Here is an 18,317-nt window from a genome sequence, read left to right as displayed (position 1 = left end):
CAGGGTTTTAGACTGAAACTTTTCTGATGTCTGGACTCTATTTTAAGGTGTTTCAAAAATATAAAGAGATGGTTCAATATATTGGTAAAGAATAAAATTTATATGAGAATTTATATTTCAGGTTTTGACCTTGAATGTCACGTCCGTAACGCTGGAATTGCTCACCACAGACATAAATATGCGCTTGATTTGTTTTTTCAACGCTTGGTTTATTTTTCTAATAATAAACGAATGGGGGAAAAAATATTTAATAACACTTCCCATGTCCTCCTTTTAGCTAAAACTCCAAACATTGAGTAAAAATTTTGTAAAACGTATATTTAAACCGGGGAAAAACGTATTTGATTAAACGTCTCGCATGCATTCAACCTGACATTTGAGAAAACGTAACACAGAATCATGTGAAGTTATTACTGAAAATATAGAGGAAACTTAAACGATGTCACCAAGCAAAATATTTTAATTAATGTGTTATAACGTTAAACATGAAAAATGTTAATCGGAGGGAAAAAGGCTGCATTCAGCAAATAAATAAAATATAATTTCATTATATATAATTAACCACCAACCAAATAATTATATAATTGTAATCAGTGCTGCATATTGTATATTCAGAGCAGTATTTAAAGCTTTTACAAACCAGAGTATTGCAAACAAAGCTATTATTTAAAATTGACGGAAGACGAGACTCCACATGAACTCCATCTCCAAAGCAGGGGGAAAAACTATCGTGACATCATACAAATACTCCGACAACTCGTCAAAATAAAAGTTCTGTTTAACCTGAAATATATTATTATTATTAACACCGAATTTCTATAAATAAATAAAAATTAACATTTCATAAAACGGATTTTATAGGCCCATAAAACGCCATGTATTATTACGATTACAATTACATTTGCCGCAATGAAATGTACATTACAGCATTAGGTTTCTTTCAGTGCATTTACACTTTTTAACTTGAGCATCCTAGCGATGATTTTTCGATTAACTGCAGCGCCAGAAGCTGGCAAATTAATGAATGAATCCTTAATTTACTTCTACTGACAGATAACAGGCGGGAAAAAGAATCCTCCGCATTCTCTCCGCACAAACCTCACCATGAATTTTATAAGAACAATTAACGAGCTGTAGGAACAACTTTTGACAAGTGCAAAATAAAATGCGATGCAAGTAATATTCTCAGCAACGCAACAAGATGCAACACTGGTGAAACATTCCATAGCAGTTCATTTGGTAAAATAATTAATAAATCACCTCTTGTATTTTTAACATTCTAAGGGATGTTGTACAAATTCCCTTTATTTTACTCAGTGCACCGCGGCGTCATTTATAGGGACATTTTACTGCATGAAGCGCATGATTTTTTTCTGCATGAATCTCCCGCACTTCAGAAACAGCTCAAATGGTCGACATTACAATGAAATCAGAAACAAGGTTTAAATAAATATGAGTTTATACTGCACTAATAACATCTAAATCTCTCAAGTGCACACAATACTGATCTTCATGCGAACAGAACATTCCCATAAAAAATAAATCTGTAAAAGTGATTTACCAGTCAGGAACGACACGAACCCAAATATTTACATAAATAACAACACTAGGGCTGCACGATTAACCTTTATCGCATCGATATTGAGGTTTTAACTCCCGCGATAACCTAACCTCAGGAGGCTGAGGTTTTTCCCCCGCCTCTGACATTTGAGTGACAAACCTATTAGCCAATCAAAATGGTCGAATCTTACGTTCCTGGCTTGCTGGCCAATCAGAAATGGCACTGGAAACAAGGTTGTACGCAGTGCACCGGCTTTCTGTCAGCAGCAAAGCAGCTAATTCATAGTTTTACATTACATCATATCTGTCCCAAATCTTTGTTAATGTTCATAAAGACTTGACCCTGGAAGATTAAGGATTGTGCATTTAAGCGAAACGTGTGTATTTCTGTAGCTCTAATAAAGTCTGTATGCTTCATATAGAGATATAATTTATGTTTTAGCCTTTTCTTCAGGCCGCGGAAGCATGGCAGTTACGCACTTTATTTCACAATGCCAGTTTTCCTTGTTCTTATTTGATTTTAATAACTGATCAACAAAAATATGAATTAAAAATTAAGATAAAAATTATACAAAACGAAATTCGTTTAAGAAAGGATTTCCCACAAATAAAAACGTACGAAGTTGTCAAAAAATTGTGTCTGACCCTCTCCAATTCTCCCGGCTTATTGCAGTCCAATTCATACCACGTCCTTCATGACATTTACAAGTCACACAAACTTCTTTCGTAATAAACAAATAATATTTAAACAATGTAAAACAGAAAAAAAATCTTAAATGGCTACAACAATATATATCGCTCTTTCTCTTTTCGTTTGATCTGTTTAAACTAATCTTTGCCGCTTTTTTGATCATTCTTTAAGTAAACATTTGCCCGTTTGGTGATTAAATAAACAGTTTTAGACTTCCCCTTGAACTACACGCGACGCATCCTGTGTGTGTTAGATACCTGCTGCAAGTTGTCTGCACAACACAGCGCTGCACTTTTGCCCGGTTTCATTAAGGGTGGGTGAAAAATGGATTCTCCGATGCATCGCAATCCTCTTTTCAACGAGCTTGTGTTTTTTCCCGCATATGACACGTGTGCGTGCTAGAGACGCGGCGGGCTTCATTGCACAGAATTTGCACTATAAGACACGTGCGCATTGCTTGACAGTGTGTGCTTCCACCTTTAGATATGCCTTCATTTCTGCCGTTTGTAATGCAGTACTATTAGATGCACAAAACTCGCGCACTGACAGACTTTCACTTTCTCTTTGTGTTTGTTCGTCCTAAAAAGCTCAATTGCGGATGCGGTTAAATGCACTTGCATTTTCTAATACTTTTATATGAAACTGATGTAAACACAGCCAGTTATGTTTAAAGAGCAGGACAAAACATCTGATATATCGAAATAGATCTGTGCATTAATTGAAGCCTGTTAAAGCAGCCACTGTCATATGTTACTATCTATTGTTTTAAAAAGTAGCCTGCATAAAAAAAAATAGTGAATTCTGCACGAATTAAATTTAATATAAAATCTAATTAAATTGAATCTTAATTTTAAGATGGCAGTACTGACAGACAGAGATTACAAATATAAACAAAAAGCATAGAAACTGCTATTTTACATATTGTTAAAATGTAAAGACTCCCACCCCTTTACAATGAGCCCATTTGTAACATCAACTAAGATTAATGAAAGCTGTAGAATAGAAGTGTTGTTCCTTGTTATAGTGTTAATTTCAACATTTACTGATATAGTGTTAAATTTTGAAGTTTATTTTGTTAACATTAATGAACTATAAAATAACTTTAATGATCAATATATAATTCATATTAATATTTTTTATTAATTTACAAAGTATGCTTTTGTACTTTTTTAAAAACTAGTAGAGCACTATTTTAGTTTCCTTTCAGTATCCATTTTCAAAAACTATTGGTTAATTAATCGGTATCGGCCAGTGTGGTCCAACCTAGCTATCGGTATCGGTAAAAACCATTATCGGTCGACCTCTAGTTTATTTAACCCTCTGTGTCGTAAAAGTAACAACATTTTATTCATAATTTTTGTTTTATGCACTAAAAATTATCGAACGCAAAAATCGAAAATCGCATCGCAATCGCAATATTTGTCAGAAAAACCGCAATTAGGTTTTTTCTCAAAATCGTGCAGCCCTAAACAACACTACATTAGAATAACATTAATAAACTTCATCCACCGCATTGAAACACTATCTGTTGTCTTTTTCTTCAACGTTTAATTTCTATTTTTCACCAGAAAATCAGGGGAGAGCGCGAACGCAGTCCCCCACTACCAGAAATTATGCAGTCGAGATTCCCACATTTGGGGAATTCGCAGGGGTCAGCACAACCGGAGTGCAATGGCTGAGCCTCGCCCTGGGTGAACCACCTTCTTGATCATGGTGTCTCCCCTGCCAGGTAAGTATGAGTTGTACACCAACCCTGAAGGGGGGTCACTTGAGGGGACATCATTCTTAACGACGGTGACGCGTTACTACGGAGCCCACGTGATTTAAAAATAAAGACAAAAATAACGCTTTTTGAGGGGTTTCTTTGCTAGTTCAACTTAACGCTAAATATCTCATTCTATTTTTTAGCGAACAAAATCTCATAAGGCAATGCAAATGTTTATGAGCCAATAGAACAGCAGAGATGATCAAAGCCAGAATTTAATAAGATCGATTATCAGAATATCTTAAGATAAACAGAAAGAAAACTAAATGTTATTCAATACCGTAACGTTAGGACTGTGAGATGAGAATGCATGTATGTAACGTTACACATTTAAATTAAAAGGAAATCATCACGTAGACACAGGAAGTATGATTTTGACACCAAGGACCTCACTTCCGGTAAAGTCAACAGTTGGCCATTTTGACCGCGGTACAACCAGAAGCATACAGTATGCCAGCATTTCATTCTTTGAGTCAAAACAATATGTATTAAAACAAATAGTGGTACAAATATTGATTATTTTTCTCAGTTGCACAAAAATTACCGTGAAATGTCTAAGAGCCTACATCTTGTCTGTGATCGTCTGTTTACCAGGCATGACTGATATTAAAAACAATATCTGACTGATGAAGGTATAAGCATTTTAAACAACATCTTTAACGTTAATCTCCCTATAAGCGATGACACAATAACGTAACCACCTAAACTGAAGCCGGAGCAATATTTAGGCATGCTATATTAGTCCAGAATAATATCATTGTTATATTATAGTATAAAAGTTGACCGTTTCATATTTATTAATGTAAAAAGAATAATACAGCCTGGGCAGATGCAGAATGCATTAAGAAAAACATCAGCGGCCGCTTTTGCAACCAGATATCGCGTAGGTCAGGTTCATCAAACTAAAATGTGATTGAGGGGATTCCAGACAAGAGGGTTTAAGCTTTCAGCATTAATTTCATTATTTTGTTAAAATACTCACTCGCAGAAGCATGTGACAAGCAACAGCAACGTACTTAAAACTAAAAGCATGAAATATACCACATACATTAATTTTGCAAACGCTCCAAAACGACTTATAAACCAGTTATACAACAAGCCATTCATCCTATGAAAATAGTAACTTAAAGCTCCCTAAAATACAGAACTACAGCATTTTCAGGAATATACAGCAAAGACAGCACAAAGGAATACCAGAAATCTACAATTATAAAATACAAAAACCTTGCTTAACATAACATACAGACTACCACGATAATAAACTGTTGAGCAAAACATACACTAACCAGCCACCGCTAGCTAATAAACGTAATTTTTTTTTTTTTTTTTTTTGACCATATTAGGGGGGTGCACCGTTCCCGGAAGTACTGCAATACCGGGTCGATGCGTGGAGTGGACGGAGCAAGCCCCTATTCCATCTCCCTATTCCAAAAATCAATTTAATATATGGTGCCCGGGTAGGGCACGTATCAGATATTAAACTGATAAGAACAGATACTACACTTGATCTTAGCCAAAAGGCCGAGAAGCGATACCCACAAATGGTCTACAGTAGGAACCACATTCTTTGATACAGTAAGTATGACGACGGCACGCATTTAATTATTTTTTGTTGATTTTTTATATTAAAGGCTTCATGTACATACTGTTACTAAGATTACACACTCATATTACCACTTGTTTATTTTATTTCGTTTTGTTTTTTATTAGTCTTTTTTCAGCAAAGACTGACAGGAGGAGGATGAGTATTACAATGAGGTACTTGTTCCCCAATCAGAAACGTAGATACAATTTTAGGAGTATTGCAAAAGGCAGCTACTGTCACCATAAAATGTATCAAATGGAGATGAAAATAAAATCACTCAGGACATGACAAAAGAGGTAACATGCATAAAATATTACTTTAACATGAAACATTGCCTTTAAACACGGAAAGGGTCTGCCCCCCAGTGGACACAAAAAAGAATTGCAAAAAGCAGCCTTCCCACAAGCTCAACAGTGACGCATGTAAAAATAAATCCAAGTATAAAACATGAACAACAACAATGGGGAAAACAGATTTGTACAAAACAACGCTGTAACTAAATAAGCACACACATCGTGCTTTTCCTTTTGATGATAAACCAACCCACAGACATGCAGTGTCTCCTTCCTCAACAATTTTAACACTATCAATTAACATTACAAACATTTCACCTGAAGTTACTGCACACACACACACACACACACACACACACACACACACAACCACCTTTGTATCTTCGAGTCAGTATATTTAAAAATTGTACTTAACTAGCTCTAACGTCACAAGTTTATCACGCACAGCTATCAAAAATGTCATGGGCCTACTCTTCTCGATGCTAATTAGACTTATATAATTGGATTTGCAGGTAATGTCATCCACCAACGCACATATTTTATGTCAGACAACGCAACAGTTAAAACAACCTCGATGTTATAAACACGTTTTGACAATTCAAACAACTTGTAACGGTTACTATATGTAGACCAGACAGTTACCTACATTTTAACTAGTAATGTCGGAAAAAAAACGATTGACAACAAACCGTCGACATCTTCGACAAAACATATCAAATAACATTCGCCTTTTGATTCATGTTAGACAAATTAGCTTACCTTGCTTTGAGTCCGAGCTGCAGGAACACTTGTTGGGCCTAAATGATGCAAAACATCAGGCGAACTCTAGTCAAACTCACTCGCGCCCTCTTAATGACGTTTTACGACAGATTTACGTCCAACGACCAGTAAGGCCAAAACAGGCCTACTAACAGTTTTGGTTAACATTCGTTTTTGAACCAAACGCTTGGTCTGCTGTTGTTTGTTATTTTAAAAATAATATTTATCATCAACTTCAAAATTTTAAAAAGAGTAGTTTAAAACTAGCACCACCGACATTGAGAACAAATTGTCGACATCTTCGACCAACAAATCAAAAAACATTCGACTTTCGATTCATGTTTCACAAAAAACGTTTAAATTGCTTACCTTGCTTCGAACCCGAGTTGCAGTAACATATGTTGCGACTAACTTTGCAAAACATCACGCGAACTCGAAACAAACTCCTTAATGACGTTACAGATTTACATACAACTACCAGTAAAGGCAAAAAGGCCTACTTACAGTTTTCCCTAACCTGTTTTTGACCCAAACGCTTGGTCTGCTGGTGTCTGTTGTTTAAAAAAAAACAAAAAAAAACCATGCACAGACAAATCCAAATTACACCCTGCGGCTCGTGACGATACATTGATGTCCTAAGACAGGAAACGATCGGTTTTGTTTTTGATACACAGTCACTTCCATCTCTCCTGAGCAGGAGCTTTTCAAAAAAAGCTTTTCACGTTACATGTGAACGCGCTCTGGCTTAGTGTACGCAAACACCGGAAGCGATCTGTCGCATGTATACAACACTCATCGTTTACACAGTGCACAGATATTGTGGGTATAGCGGATATTCAAAATGGTAATTACTTGCGCTTATCCTGATTGTTCAAACCGATTTAAAGCTAAAATATTATGTTTGATTGCGCAAACTCATCCGGGACTTTTCACCGATTCCCCCCTTACGGCGTTTGCGTATACTACGCCAGAGCGCGTACATGTGTAACGAGCCGGATAAAAATCTCCTGCTCATGACAGTTGGACGTGGCGATGGATACAAAGCTAACTTTTGCATCCCATATAAAGAAAGTTCAAGATAAATGTAAAAAAGGAATAAATATTTTAAGATGTTTAGCAGGGGTAGATTGGGGTGCAACCCCACAGGCACTGCAAAGAGAATATTGTGCAATGATAAAACCAATTATAGATTATGGCAATATAGCTTATAGTTCAGCATCAGAATCTTTGTTTAAAAAAGTAAGTGTTATTCAGTCTCAAGCATTAAGGATAGGAAGCGGGGCATTTCGAACATCACCAGTCTCAGCAATGCAGGTGGAAATGGCAGAGATGCCATTAAAAATTAGGACATTTAAGTTAAAGATGGCATATTGGAATTCTGTAAGCGGGCATGTAGATACCCATCCAGTCAAAGAAGTACTCCAAAAGTGTTGGGAACATGAGTATACTAAGTACAGGAGTTTTGGGTGGAATGCAGATATGGAGGTTGCATGGTAAAATCAACGATAAGAACAGGTGTATGACTAAAGAGGAAATAGTAGATCAATATTTGAAACAAACATATTTCAATTGTATTCAAATATGTACAGATGGGTCAAAAAAATCCAGATTGCAGGTACACAGCAGCAGCGATATACATTCCATATTTCAAGCATAATGCTGTAAAGAGGTTAAGTAATCATGTATCCGTATTTACAACAGAAATGATGGCAATTTTAAAGGCAATGCAGTGGGTGGAGGAAATTCATAAGTGTGGTTGTGACTCATATTCGGCCTTAAACAGATTAAATAGCAGACTTCTGCATCTAGACAGGATATTCTGTATGAATTTTTGCTGAATATTTATAGAATCAATCATATGGGAGTAAGTGTAGAATTTGTATGGATCCCTGCCCATGTAGGGATAGAAGGGAATGAGGAGGTGGATAAGTTGGCCAAAACAGCACTGAGAAAAGAGGAGGTTGAAATAGAAATTCCATTATGCAAATCAGAAATAAAAAGTATTATTAAAGCTGCATGCAGTTATAAGATTATGGCAAGAGGACTGGAATAAAGAGTCAAAAGGAAGACATCTATTTAACATCCAATCAAAAGTGGGAAAAAGAAATAGGATAGGACACTCCAATCTTAATTGTTCCCTGTACATTATAAGGAAAAGTGAATCAGAGTGCTGCAGTCATTGTGAAAGAACAGAAACGGTTTAGCATGTTTTATTACACTGTGAAGCACTGTGAAGCATATATCAGCTTGTTGGAAAACAAGAGATCTGGAAATTAATGTCATCTCAGTCAAAGATATATTTCAGAATGCACAGAAACAGTCAAAAGGTGTATGATTTTATGTTAAAATTTTTGAGGGATACAGGTTTAATTAATAGGATATATATATATATATATATATATATATATATATATATATATATATATATTTTTTTTTTTTTTATTATTATTATTATTATTATGTAATATGTAAGCAATTTTCCTTCCGCTTGCTGAGGTTTCACACTCCAACCCAGTAGGCGTCAGAAATGCACCATAAGCTGGTTTGCCACCCGCCTTTAAACCTATGGAAGAAGAAGAAGAAGAAGTTGGACGTGGCTGTGTATCAAAGGTAAAAAAAATATGTAAATACTGTTCAGTTTCTCGCAAAAACCAATCGTTTCATGTCTTAGGACATCAATGTATCGTCACAAGCCGCAGGGTGTAATTTGGATTTGTCTGTGCATGTTTTCTTTTTTTTTTTTTTTTACTTTTAAAGGTCTGGTGCCCATCCACTGCCATTATTTGGCTGGCAGACTGCACCGGTTTTCGTTAAAAATATTCGTTTGTGTTCTGCAGAAAAAAACCAAGTCACCTACATCTTGGATGCCCTGGGGGTAAACAGATAAACATCAAATTTTCATTTTTGGGTGAACTGTCCCTTTAACGGTGTTACAGATTACTTACAAGGATCAGTAAGGCTGAATAGGCCTACTTACAGTTTTCATTAACGTAAATGTTTGACCAAACGCTTGGTGTTTTTTAAAATATTTTTTAAACAAATTCTTAAGTTTAAAAGTGTAGTATTTTAATTTTCATTACAGTTGAATAAATACACTTAATTATTATTATTTTATTTTTTTTTACAAAAATGCTGGAAGTTTTTAACCTTTACCCTGTTATATTCCTCAAAGCAAAACATACTTTTTTATGACTAACTTTAAAGTACACATTTTATTTTTCTTTAATGTCCCTTCAGTCACCACAACATACTTCATACAACATACTGCTCTTGAGAACATATTCTGAAAAATTTGCCGTAATCATTTTTTTTTTTAATTTACACAACCTTTTGGATAAAAGAGCATTTATTAAATTTATATTTATAGGTGTTTTAATGCATGTTATGAATGGTAGTTAATTAAGATTATAAAAAGAAATGACGAAGCATAAGTATCATTAACCTTCACAAAAGCATTATAAATAAAGTCATATAGTTGCCATTTATAACACAAGGTATTTTAATATGGACTGTAAAACACAGCTTTGTTGTTCTGTCAGGATTCATTATCTGGCTTTACTGCATCTCTTGCCCCACACACCTTTCACTTATCAACCAACCACAATACACGTATACACGTTTGACGGTAATTATCCAAAGCAGAAACATCCACTGCCCACTGCTCTGTTACCACACCATTAATGGCACTGATAAAAGCTCTGTAAATATTGTCTAGTCTCAAAGGGCATTCTGTGGTATCAGTCAGACCCAGCTGCACTGAAAAGAACACAAGCCTTCGACAGTTTCTCCTGATTTTTAACATTTTTTAATACAGATCCATCAAAATGTGTACTGGAAAGTGTGCGCGGTTAGTAGGGCTAATACTTTTGCCCTCAGCTTTTTTGTCTATAATAGCGAATATACTTCTATTCTTCCCTAATGGAGAACAGTTGGAAACTAATCAGATTTCCCTTCAAGTCTGGCTTATGGGAGGTGTTTTTGGTGGAGGACTATTTGTGAGTAATTCAGTCTCTTTAATTTATCTCATCATTAATGTGCTGTTTGTCTGAACTTGGCCGTTTCCAGAGAAAATTTGTCTTGTTATTATGAGATGCAACAGGAATTTTATTGTTTACTAAAATGAACAGGCTTGACTTTGCCTGATGTTTTAGATAGAACATCAGATACTTACTTTACTTTCTTTATAAAATAAGAATAAAGGAACTTTAGAGTTGAGGAAGAAAAGCAGAATGTCTGTGGAGAGGAAGTACAATAATGAGGAACAGTCCATTATGTAGAACTTCTCCGCTCACCGTGAAAAATGCATTGGCATTATACTATACTCTTATTTACCTCTAAAAGGTGCATATAAGTAACTTTAATGTATATTATAATACCTTAATGTGCATATTTGTACTAATCAGTAACTTAATGGTACATATTTGTACCTTTCAAAAAGGTACCACCCAAGTGACAACTTTTGTAAGTTTTCTTTTCCTGAGTGTATGGAACATCCTGATATGATCAGGATGGATCAATCCTGAGTAAAGTTACGTAAGGCAGCTCATCTTTACATGAAGCAACAATTGCATGTACACAATAACATGCTATAAGGAAGTGCATATCGCAGGAAAAGATATGTGAGTTTAATGTGTAATTTAGTCACTCTTAAAAATAAAGGTTCCAAAAGTGCATTTTGCGCAGTGCTGTCAGAAGAATAATTTTGGGTTCCGCAAAGAAACATTTAGTAAACAGTTATTTAAAGATCATTTTATTAATCTGAAGAACTATTTTCCACTATAAAGAATGTTAAAAGTTCTTCATGGAATCATAGAATCATAGAAAGACTCATTTTGAAGAGTCATAGATGATAAGTTAATCATATGACATCACAGTTGACGATAAGTTAATATACACTCACTTTTATTCATCAGATGATGTGTCCAAGCTGCTCGGCCATCAGAGCCGGGGGCAAAGGCTGTTGCGGGGCAGGTTGCTGTGGAAACCGTTGTCGTGTGAGTAAATCTAACACAGAAAAACACCAAAAAATGTAGTCGCTATTATTCACAACAAGAAGCTCAGTAGAGCAACTGTAAAATGTGAAAATATTATCAGCAGTTAGACAAAAACAGCATTCTCCTTTGCATATGTATTGTACATATAAATTACATAGTCTACACTACCAGTCAAAAGTTTTTGAACAGTAAGATTTGTAATGTTTTTTAAAGTCTCTTCTGCTCACCAAGCCTGCATTTATGTGATCCAAAGTACAGCAAAAACAGTAACATTTTGAAATATTTTTACTATTTGAAATAGCTGTTTTCTATTTGAATATATTTTAAAAATGTAATTTATTCCTGTATTAAAAAGCTGAATTTTTTGCATCAAAAAACATTTATTATTATGTTAAAACAGCTGAGTAGAATGTTTTTCAGGTTTCTTTGATGAATAGAAAGTTCAGAAGAACAGCATTTATCTGAAATAGAAATCTTATGTAACAGTAGACATGTCTTTAAAGCATCCTTGCCAAATAAAAGTATTAATTTCTATAATTTTTCTTTCCTAAAAGAGAAAATATATACTGACTCCAAGCTTTTGAAAGGTACATAGTATAATGTTGCAAAAGCTTTTTATTTTTTTGACAAATGCTGACCTTTGTATCTTTATATTCATCAAAGAATCATTTAAAAAATGACTCAACTGTTTTAAATATTGATAATAATAATAATAATAAATGTTTCTTGAACAGCAAATCAGCATATAGATGATTTCTGAAGGATCATGTGACACTGAATACTGTAGTGCTTATGCTGAAATTCGCCTTGATAACAGGAATAAATTGCATTTTAAATAAAATATAGTAAATCAGAAAGCAGTTATTGTAAATTGTAAAATTCTTTCACAATATTACTGCTGTATTTTGGATCAAATACATGCATGCTTGGTGAGCAAAAGAGACTTATTTAAAAAATCTTAAAAAAAAATCCTACTGTTCAAAAACTTTTGACCGGTAGTGTATATATATATATATATATATAACATATTTTGATTGTTTAACATTTCATGCTTTTTTGTTTCGTTCAGATGCTGAGTTCTGTTTTCTCGTCTGTATTTGGCATTGTTGGATCGGGCTACTGTGCCTGTGTTGCCATTGCAGCACTGGCTGTTGGGCCAAAATGCCGAGTCGATGATATAAACTGGGAATATCCCTTTGAGGGAAGAGAAGGGTAAGAACACCTAAAACCCAAAAGAAAAATGAAACGAAAGCAATGAAATAACAAGGGAAATTGCAGTTCTTTATATGCCCACTAGATGAGCTCTTATCCTGTACTTCAACTAAAGCTCCTTTTTTCTTCTTTTTGTCTTGCTGTAACAGAAACAGCAGTTACCTGGCAGATAAGACTACATGGTCCGAGTGTCTCTTTCCCGAGAATGTGGTTCTCTGGCACATCGTGCTGTTCTGCATACTTTTGGGTCTGTCTCTGATCCAGATAATACTCTGTGTCATTCAGGTTGTGAATGGATGTGCGGGCTGCCTATGTGGAGACTGTCGAGACAAAAAATCGGTATATATTACACAAACACTGAAACAGCATTTACATTTACATTGAAACGGCTGTGCATTCAATGAACATTCTTGAACAAAAACTGCATTTAACAGATAAAATGTAAAAGACCAGACAGAACATTGGCAGCACAGACAACAGACTTTGTTTGTATTAGACAAACAAATCCAAACTGTGTAAACATTCAGACCTCTCAAAAATAAAATAATAATGACATGCCCTTCTTATATATTGGGAATGATTTCTCTTCTCTGTACAACAGGATGAAGGAGGTCTGTGAGATCTGCTGTGGAGGAAAACAACAACAGCAACAAACAAACAAATCAATGCAAATTAAGTCTGGAGTCCCTATAACAGGACAATAACATTCACACAACACTAACCACTTGCAATCCAAGCTAAAAAAGTGATGCTGTGTGTAAATGTAACCTTTTTTTTAACTGTATGCGGTAGTGCTATTGTAACAGTAAATTATAACCAAATACCAAGCTCAGTAACTTTCAGATTTCATGATGAAAATTGTGTAGGAATGTATAAGTTCTTTGTCCATTTTTATAAGTTTTGTGCATTTTGGAATATGAAATAATCAGGTCCCAATGAAAGCATTCTTTCACAATAAACATAATTTTCTGACATATATTTTGTCTGAATTATAAACTTAAGTAATGTCTATCTTAAGAGTTGGCATCAGATTGCATGAGAATGATATTTCCTCTACAGGTTACAGAAATACCCTGAGTGTTTTCTTTTTCTGGTGTTCTTGGCAGGAGGCATCAAGTTTTTTTTCTTTTTTCTTTTTTTTTGCCCGTCTAGTTTCCACTGTGTTTGGACTGGCTGTTTTCCAATTGCTGATAAAGCCACAATGTCCTTTTTGCTTTCTTCCCTCTGTCTTGACACCTGTGTCTTTCACTCTTTTCACTACTTTCACCATTGTAACTCTGACACCGGAACAAACCGGATCTTGCAGCATGCACGTCAAAACAGTAAGTCAAACCCCCTGGTGGCGAAGGCCAGACCTGCAGCTGTAAAAACATTCATACATTGAAACCAGAAACCAAAAACATCAGTTTCCTTTAAAGTACGAAATAATGTCTATTACTATTAGCTCCCTGAAGTCTGACACGCTTATAAACATGGAGTCTGTCGACCCCGTGCTCACATTTAGCAGATAATCGTTGTTACCACAGCAGCCCTCCACTCTAATTACTAATCCTGCACATAAACACCTATTTGAAACTCATGCTAGGATAAAGGCTGCAGAATCTCAAAACAAGCTTACTGTTTGCCCATAGACTAAGCGAACAAATCATTGTAAACATGCCATTCATGTCTCAGCCACAAGGGGAAAGAGGCAACAGCATGTCCTAGTACACATTACTACGTCATCTTAATGTATAGAGCTTGTTCAAACCAGACCAGAGTGTTCCCTGTTCTTATTGACACAGAGATCACACATGTGAACATACATTCACATAATTGCATGACATAAATGTATGAATATTTTATTTTATTTGATAATTCTATACATATAATTAACCCTAATGTTACATTTTGGACAGGATTTTCTTTCTCGATCCCATAATGCTATTAATGTTATTGCGTTGGATTAAAACGTACTGTAACAATTTAAAATAATTTTTGTACATTTTGGGGAATTTTTATCCCACAGTATTACACTTATGGTGTTCCTAATCAAAAATGATCTCATAAAAATTGCTTATAAATTTTCCATTATGTTGTATTATTAGCATATATTCAATTTAATATTTTTGACAACTTGTTTTCTTTTAATTAACACAGGTTTATTATTTGTTTTTGAAACTGAAAGAAATTCAGAAAGAAATTGTTTGTTTTTAATATACAAAGTTCTATTTTTAGCTAATCTAACAGCCCTTTCACACCAAAAATGAAATGAATAAACCTTAGGCTGAAGGAAAAGTAAATTTGCACCTGTACAGTAGAACACGGGAGAAGAAAGTTTGACACTCTTCATCAATTAAAAAAAATGAAGCACAAATGTTGCTTTTTAAAGGTCAGCAGTAAAGACATTGATTAATAAAATTGGATTAAATACAGAGAGATGGGTAATGCATTTTCACAATTAGTATTGAACTACAGTAAGCATCATGTTTACACAGTGCATACACCGCTTTATTTCTGATTTCTCTCAACATGGGGACAGAAGAGCTGTGAGTCAATAAATGGGAAAACAAAGTAACTGGCATTACTTTTTTAGAAAAAGTACAGATGTTTCTTGTAAATTAAAAAGTAATATGTTACTTGAAAAAAGTCATCTGATTATGTAACTTGCGTTACTTGTAATGCGTTACCCCCAAGACTGCACATAATATAGAGACTTACAAGCATTTTTTTAAAAAAAAGCTGGGAATTTTTTTTTGACCAGGAACACCAAATTAGGTAAAGCATTTTTAGAACAGCACAAGGGTTAAAGAAAAAAAAATTGTCAGTTGTACTAAAGGCTTGGCATCGACCTGACCAGACTAATTTAATGTCCATCCACCAATTAAACATAGAGAACAAGCACAAAATGCTCATTAATTTCCACAATGGCTCCAGACAATAACAGAACAAAACAGACGGGAAAAGCACTGGATCAGACTAGATGGAGCATGTCAATGGATTATATAGAATTTATTAAATTTATATAGCATTTTGTTTAAAGGTTCATTAAAATCTTATAATCCTGATGCATTTAAAGGGGATTTGTCTTTGTATTTCTTTAAGAATGTAACATAGATTGTAACACACTTGGATTGCAAACCTGAAGAATCAGCAGCTTCATGTCACTGCATGTCTTTCTTTGTGTGATTCATTACCTCTAAAATCGACAGTTAACATCATAGGCGTTATTGGATATGTGAATGTAGGAATTTGACGCTGACTCAGTGAGCTCACAAACACCGGAGGGGAGACGGATTGTTGACAGCTAGGGACAAAATAGGGAGGGGGGTTGCAATTTTGGGGAGGGGGTATTTTGGGTGAGAACAGGGTGGGAAAACTGGTAAAAAGCGATTCAAGCCGGACTAGAGCAGTTATTCTGTGCACTGAAGCCAAACAACAGCACGTGAGTAAGCTCTGCAGCTTTAGTGTGCATGAGAGAGTAAACACTCATTAAATCACTCAACTTCCTCTGAGAGTATGTATATATGCCAACTCAAATAAAACCGTCAGGCGTGACATTTATTTTTGGGTTTCTGCAGGATTTTGTCATTCTGTTTAAACATACACTTTTGTTGAATGTTTGTGCTTTACTAAAGCATGGCTTGTTCCTCTAACACATATATTTTTCTTTATCTCTCATTTTAAAAGTGTACATCAGTACGTAAAGATACATTTTAGGGTCACACTTTATATAAGGTGGCCTTAACTATTATGCACTTACATCAAAAAATAAGTACAATGTACTTAATTTGGTCATATTGCATTGCAAAACACTTTTGCTTCTATTAAGGTGGGATATAGGTATGGTTAGGGACAGGTTTGGTGGTATGGATAGGTTTAAGGGTGGGTTAGGGTGTATGGGTTGGTTCAACATTGGTTCAACAATTAATTACAAATGCTATTACATATAGGTTTTTAAAAATATATAAGTACAATGTAAAAACATGTATGTAAGTACATTAAGTACATTGCACCGAATGATTAATTTAAATGTAAGTACATAGTAGTTAAGGCCACCTAATTTAAAGTGGGACCCATTTTAGTTAATGTTGTTGATCATAGGTAATTATTTTTCACAATGACACACACAGCAAGAGAGAGTTGATTAGATTTGGCTAAATCACCAACAATAGTGTGAGAAACACTATTAAAAATCCATGTTTTTTAATTTTACAAAACAAAAACAAAAAATCTCTGTAGCTATATCACACTATTTCTGATTAAAAATGCGCTCTCTTATTATGTGCAGTACTAGACAGACCTTATTTTAAAATAATGTGATTTGTGAAGTGTTTAGAGACAATGCTCAAGGAAAGTAAAAGTGGTGAAGCAAAACAATTGGAGTGGATCAAAAGTACACAGACAGCTAGGCCTATGTTAGCTTGTCAGTGGAAAACTTTCTTTGTATGCCCTCTATGTCTTTGGTGCACAATGCACTTCTATCTGTAATTGTGACCTTAATTGTGTCATCTCACGTCCATGATAAGTTTGCACAGTTGCTATTCTTATCCTGTGATATCTGACCTCAACACCACCATTTCATTACAGCATGCAGTGAAAGATTCACTCTCTATGAGGTATCCGATCCCCTGATCCCATTTCAGGATCTTGACAAAAACATTTTCTTTACATGGCGGAACAGGTTTTAACACAGGGTTTTCCTTATTATTTTTAAACAGAACAACAATTTTCAAGTTATAAAAATATGTTTTGCTCCAAAAGCCTGGAATGAGAGTCAGAAATAGAACAGAAGCAAGTTTTATTTTCTATTACTGGAAAGCTAGCAAGAAACTTTTTTCATGCAGGTCTGAGATCAGTTCTGAAGTGGAGTAAATCTACTTATAAAAATCTTTCAGACGCTGTTTGCTTATGTGTGTCACTCATTGAAAATGCTCTAGTTCAGATCTGCAAAATTCTTCTTCACCTACTTTTTCCCTGCAGATGTCAAAATTAGAAAAAGAGCAGGGAGGAGCTAAACAGGAGAAACAGGTGAGACGAGGAGAGAGAGAGAGATGAAAATGAAACATGGAGGTTGAAATTGGCTTCGCTGAGATAGAGCAGAAAAAAAGAGACATTTCTGGACCAAGTTCAAAACAATGAAAAACTGACTGTTTATGAGTCAAAAATTGTACATAAAGGGATTTGGGTTCAGAGAATACAATGCATTTTAACTGACTAAAAAAAAGCCCACCACAATTTCCTGCTGTCCCATATGAATGATGAGAATTCAAATCCTTTTAACACTGTTCTTGAATCAGGCCTTCAGAGCCTTACTTGGAGCTAGGACAAACTAGACTGTTCTCTGATCAGTGACAAACGGGTTAATGCTATTGGTACTAAGTCGCACAATATAATTACCAGCAATGGGGGGCCCTGGCCTTCAACCCAGATTGTGCAGCAGGTTTGCTGTTCAGAATTCTAATCTGCCTCTCCTTTG

At 35.0% G+C, this 18,317-nt stretch overlaps 1 protein-coding gene and 2 non-coding genes across 3 annotated transcripts; 1 reads left to right on the top strand and 2 right to left on the bottom strand.

Moving 5' to 3' along the window:
- Positions 1-3,824: 3,824 nt before the first annotated feature.
- On the bottom strand, positions 3,825-3,988 carry LOC141332549 (U1 spliceosomal RNA). Its single transcript, XR_012355328.1, has one exon. It is a non-coding gene; the product is annotated as a U1 spliceosomal RNA (small nuclear RNA).
- Positions 3,989-5,358: 1,370 nt separating this feature from the next.
- Positions 5,359-5,549, bottom strand: LOC141332554 (U2 spliceosomal RNA). Its single transcript, XR_012355332.1, has one exon. It is a non-coding gene; the product is annotated as a U2 spliceosomal RNA (small nuclear RNA).
- Positions 5,550-10,377: 4,828 nt separating this feature from the next.
- Positions 10,378-13,833, top strand: tm4sf5 (transmembrane 4 L six family member 5). The gene is made up of 5 exons (XM_073837534.1): positions 10,378-10,648; positions 11,567-11,647; positions 12,717-12,859; positions 13,009-13,198; positions 13,461-13,833. Exons 1-5 carry the CDS (start codon positions 10,478-10,480, stop codon positions 13,476-13,478), a joined length of 603 nt encoding a protein of 200 aa, XP_073693635.1. The 5' UTR covers positions 10,378-10,477; the 3' UTR covers positions 13,479-13,833.
- Positions 13,834-18,317: the final 4,484 nt, after the last annotated feature.

The sequence above is a fragment of the Garra rufa genome, chromosome 3 (genome assembly GCF_049309525.1).
Source record: "Garra rufa chromosome 3, GarRuf1.0, whole genome shotgun sequence".
In the NCBI taxonomy this organism is placed as follows: domain Eukaryota; kingdom Metazoa; phylum Chordata; class Actinopteri; order Cypriniformes; family Cyprinidae; genus Garra; species Garra rufa.
The sequence above is the reverse complement of the archived record's forward strand: the minus strand, read 5'-3'. Positions and strand labels throughout refer to the sequence as shown.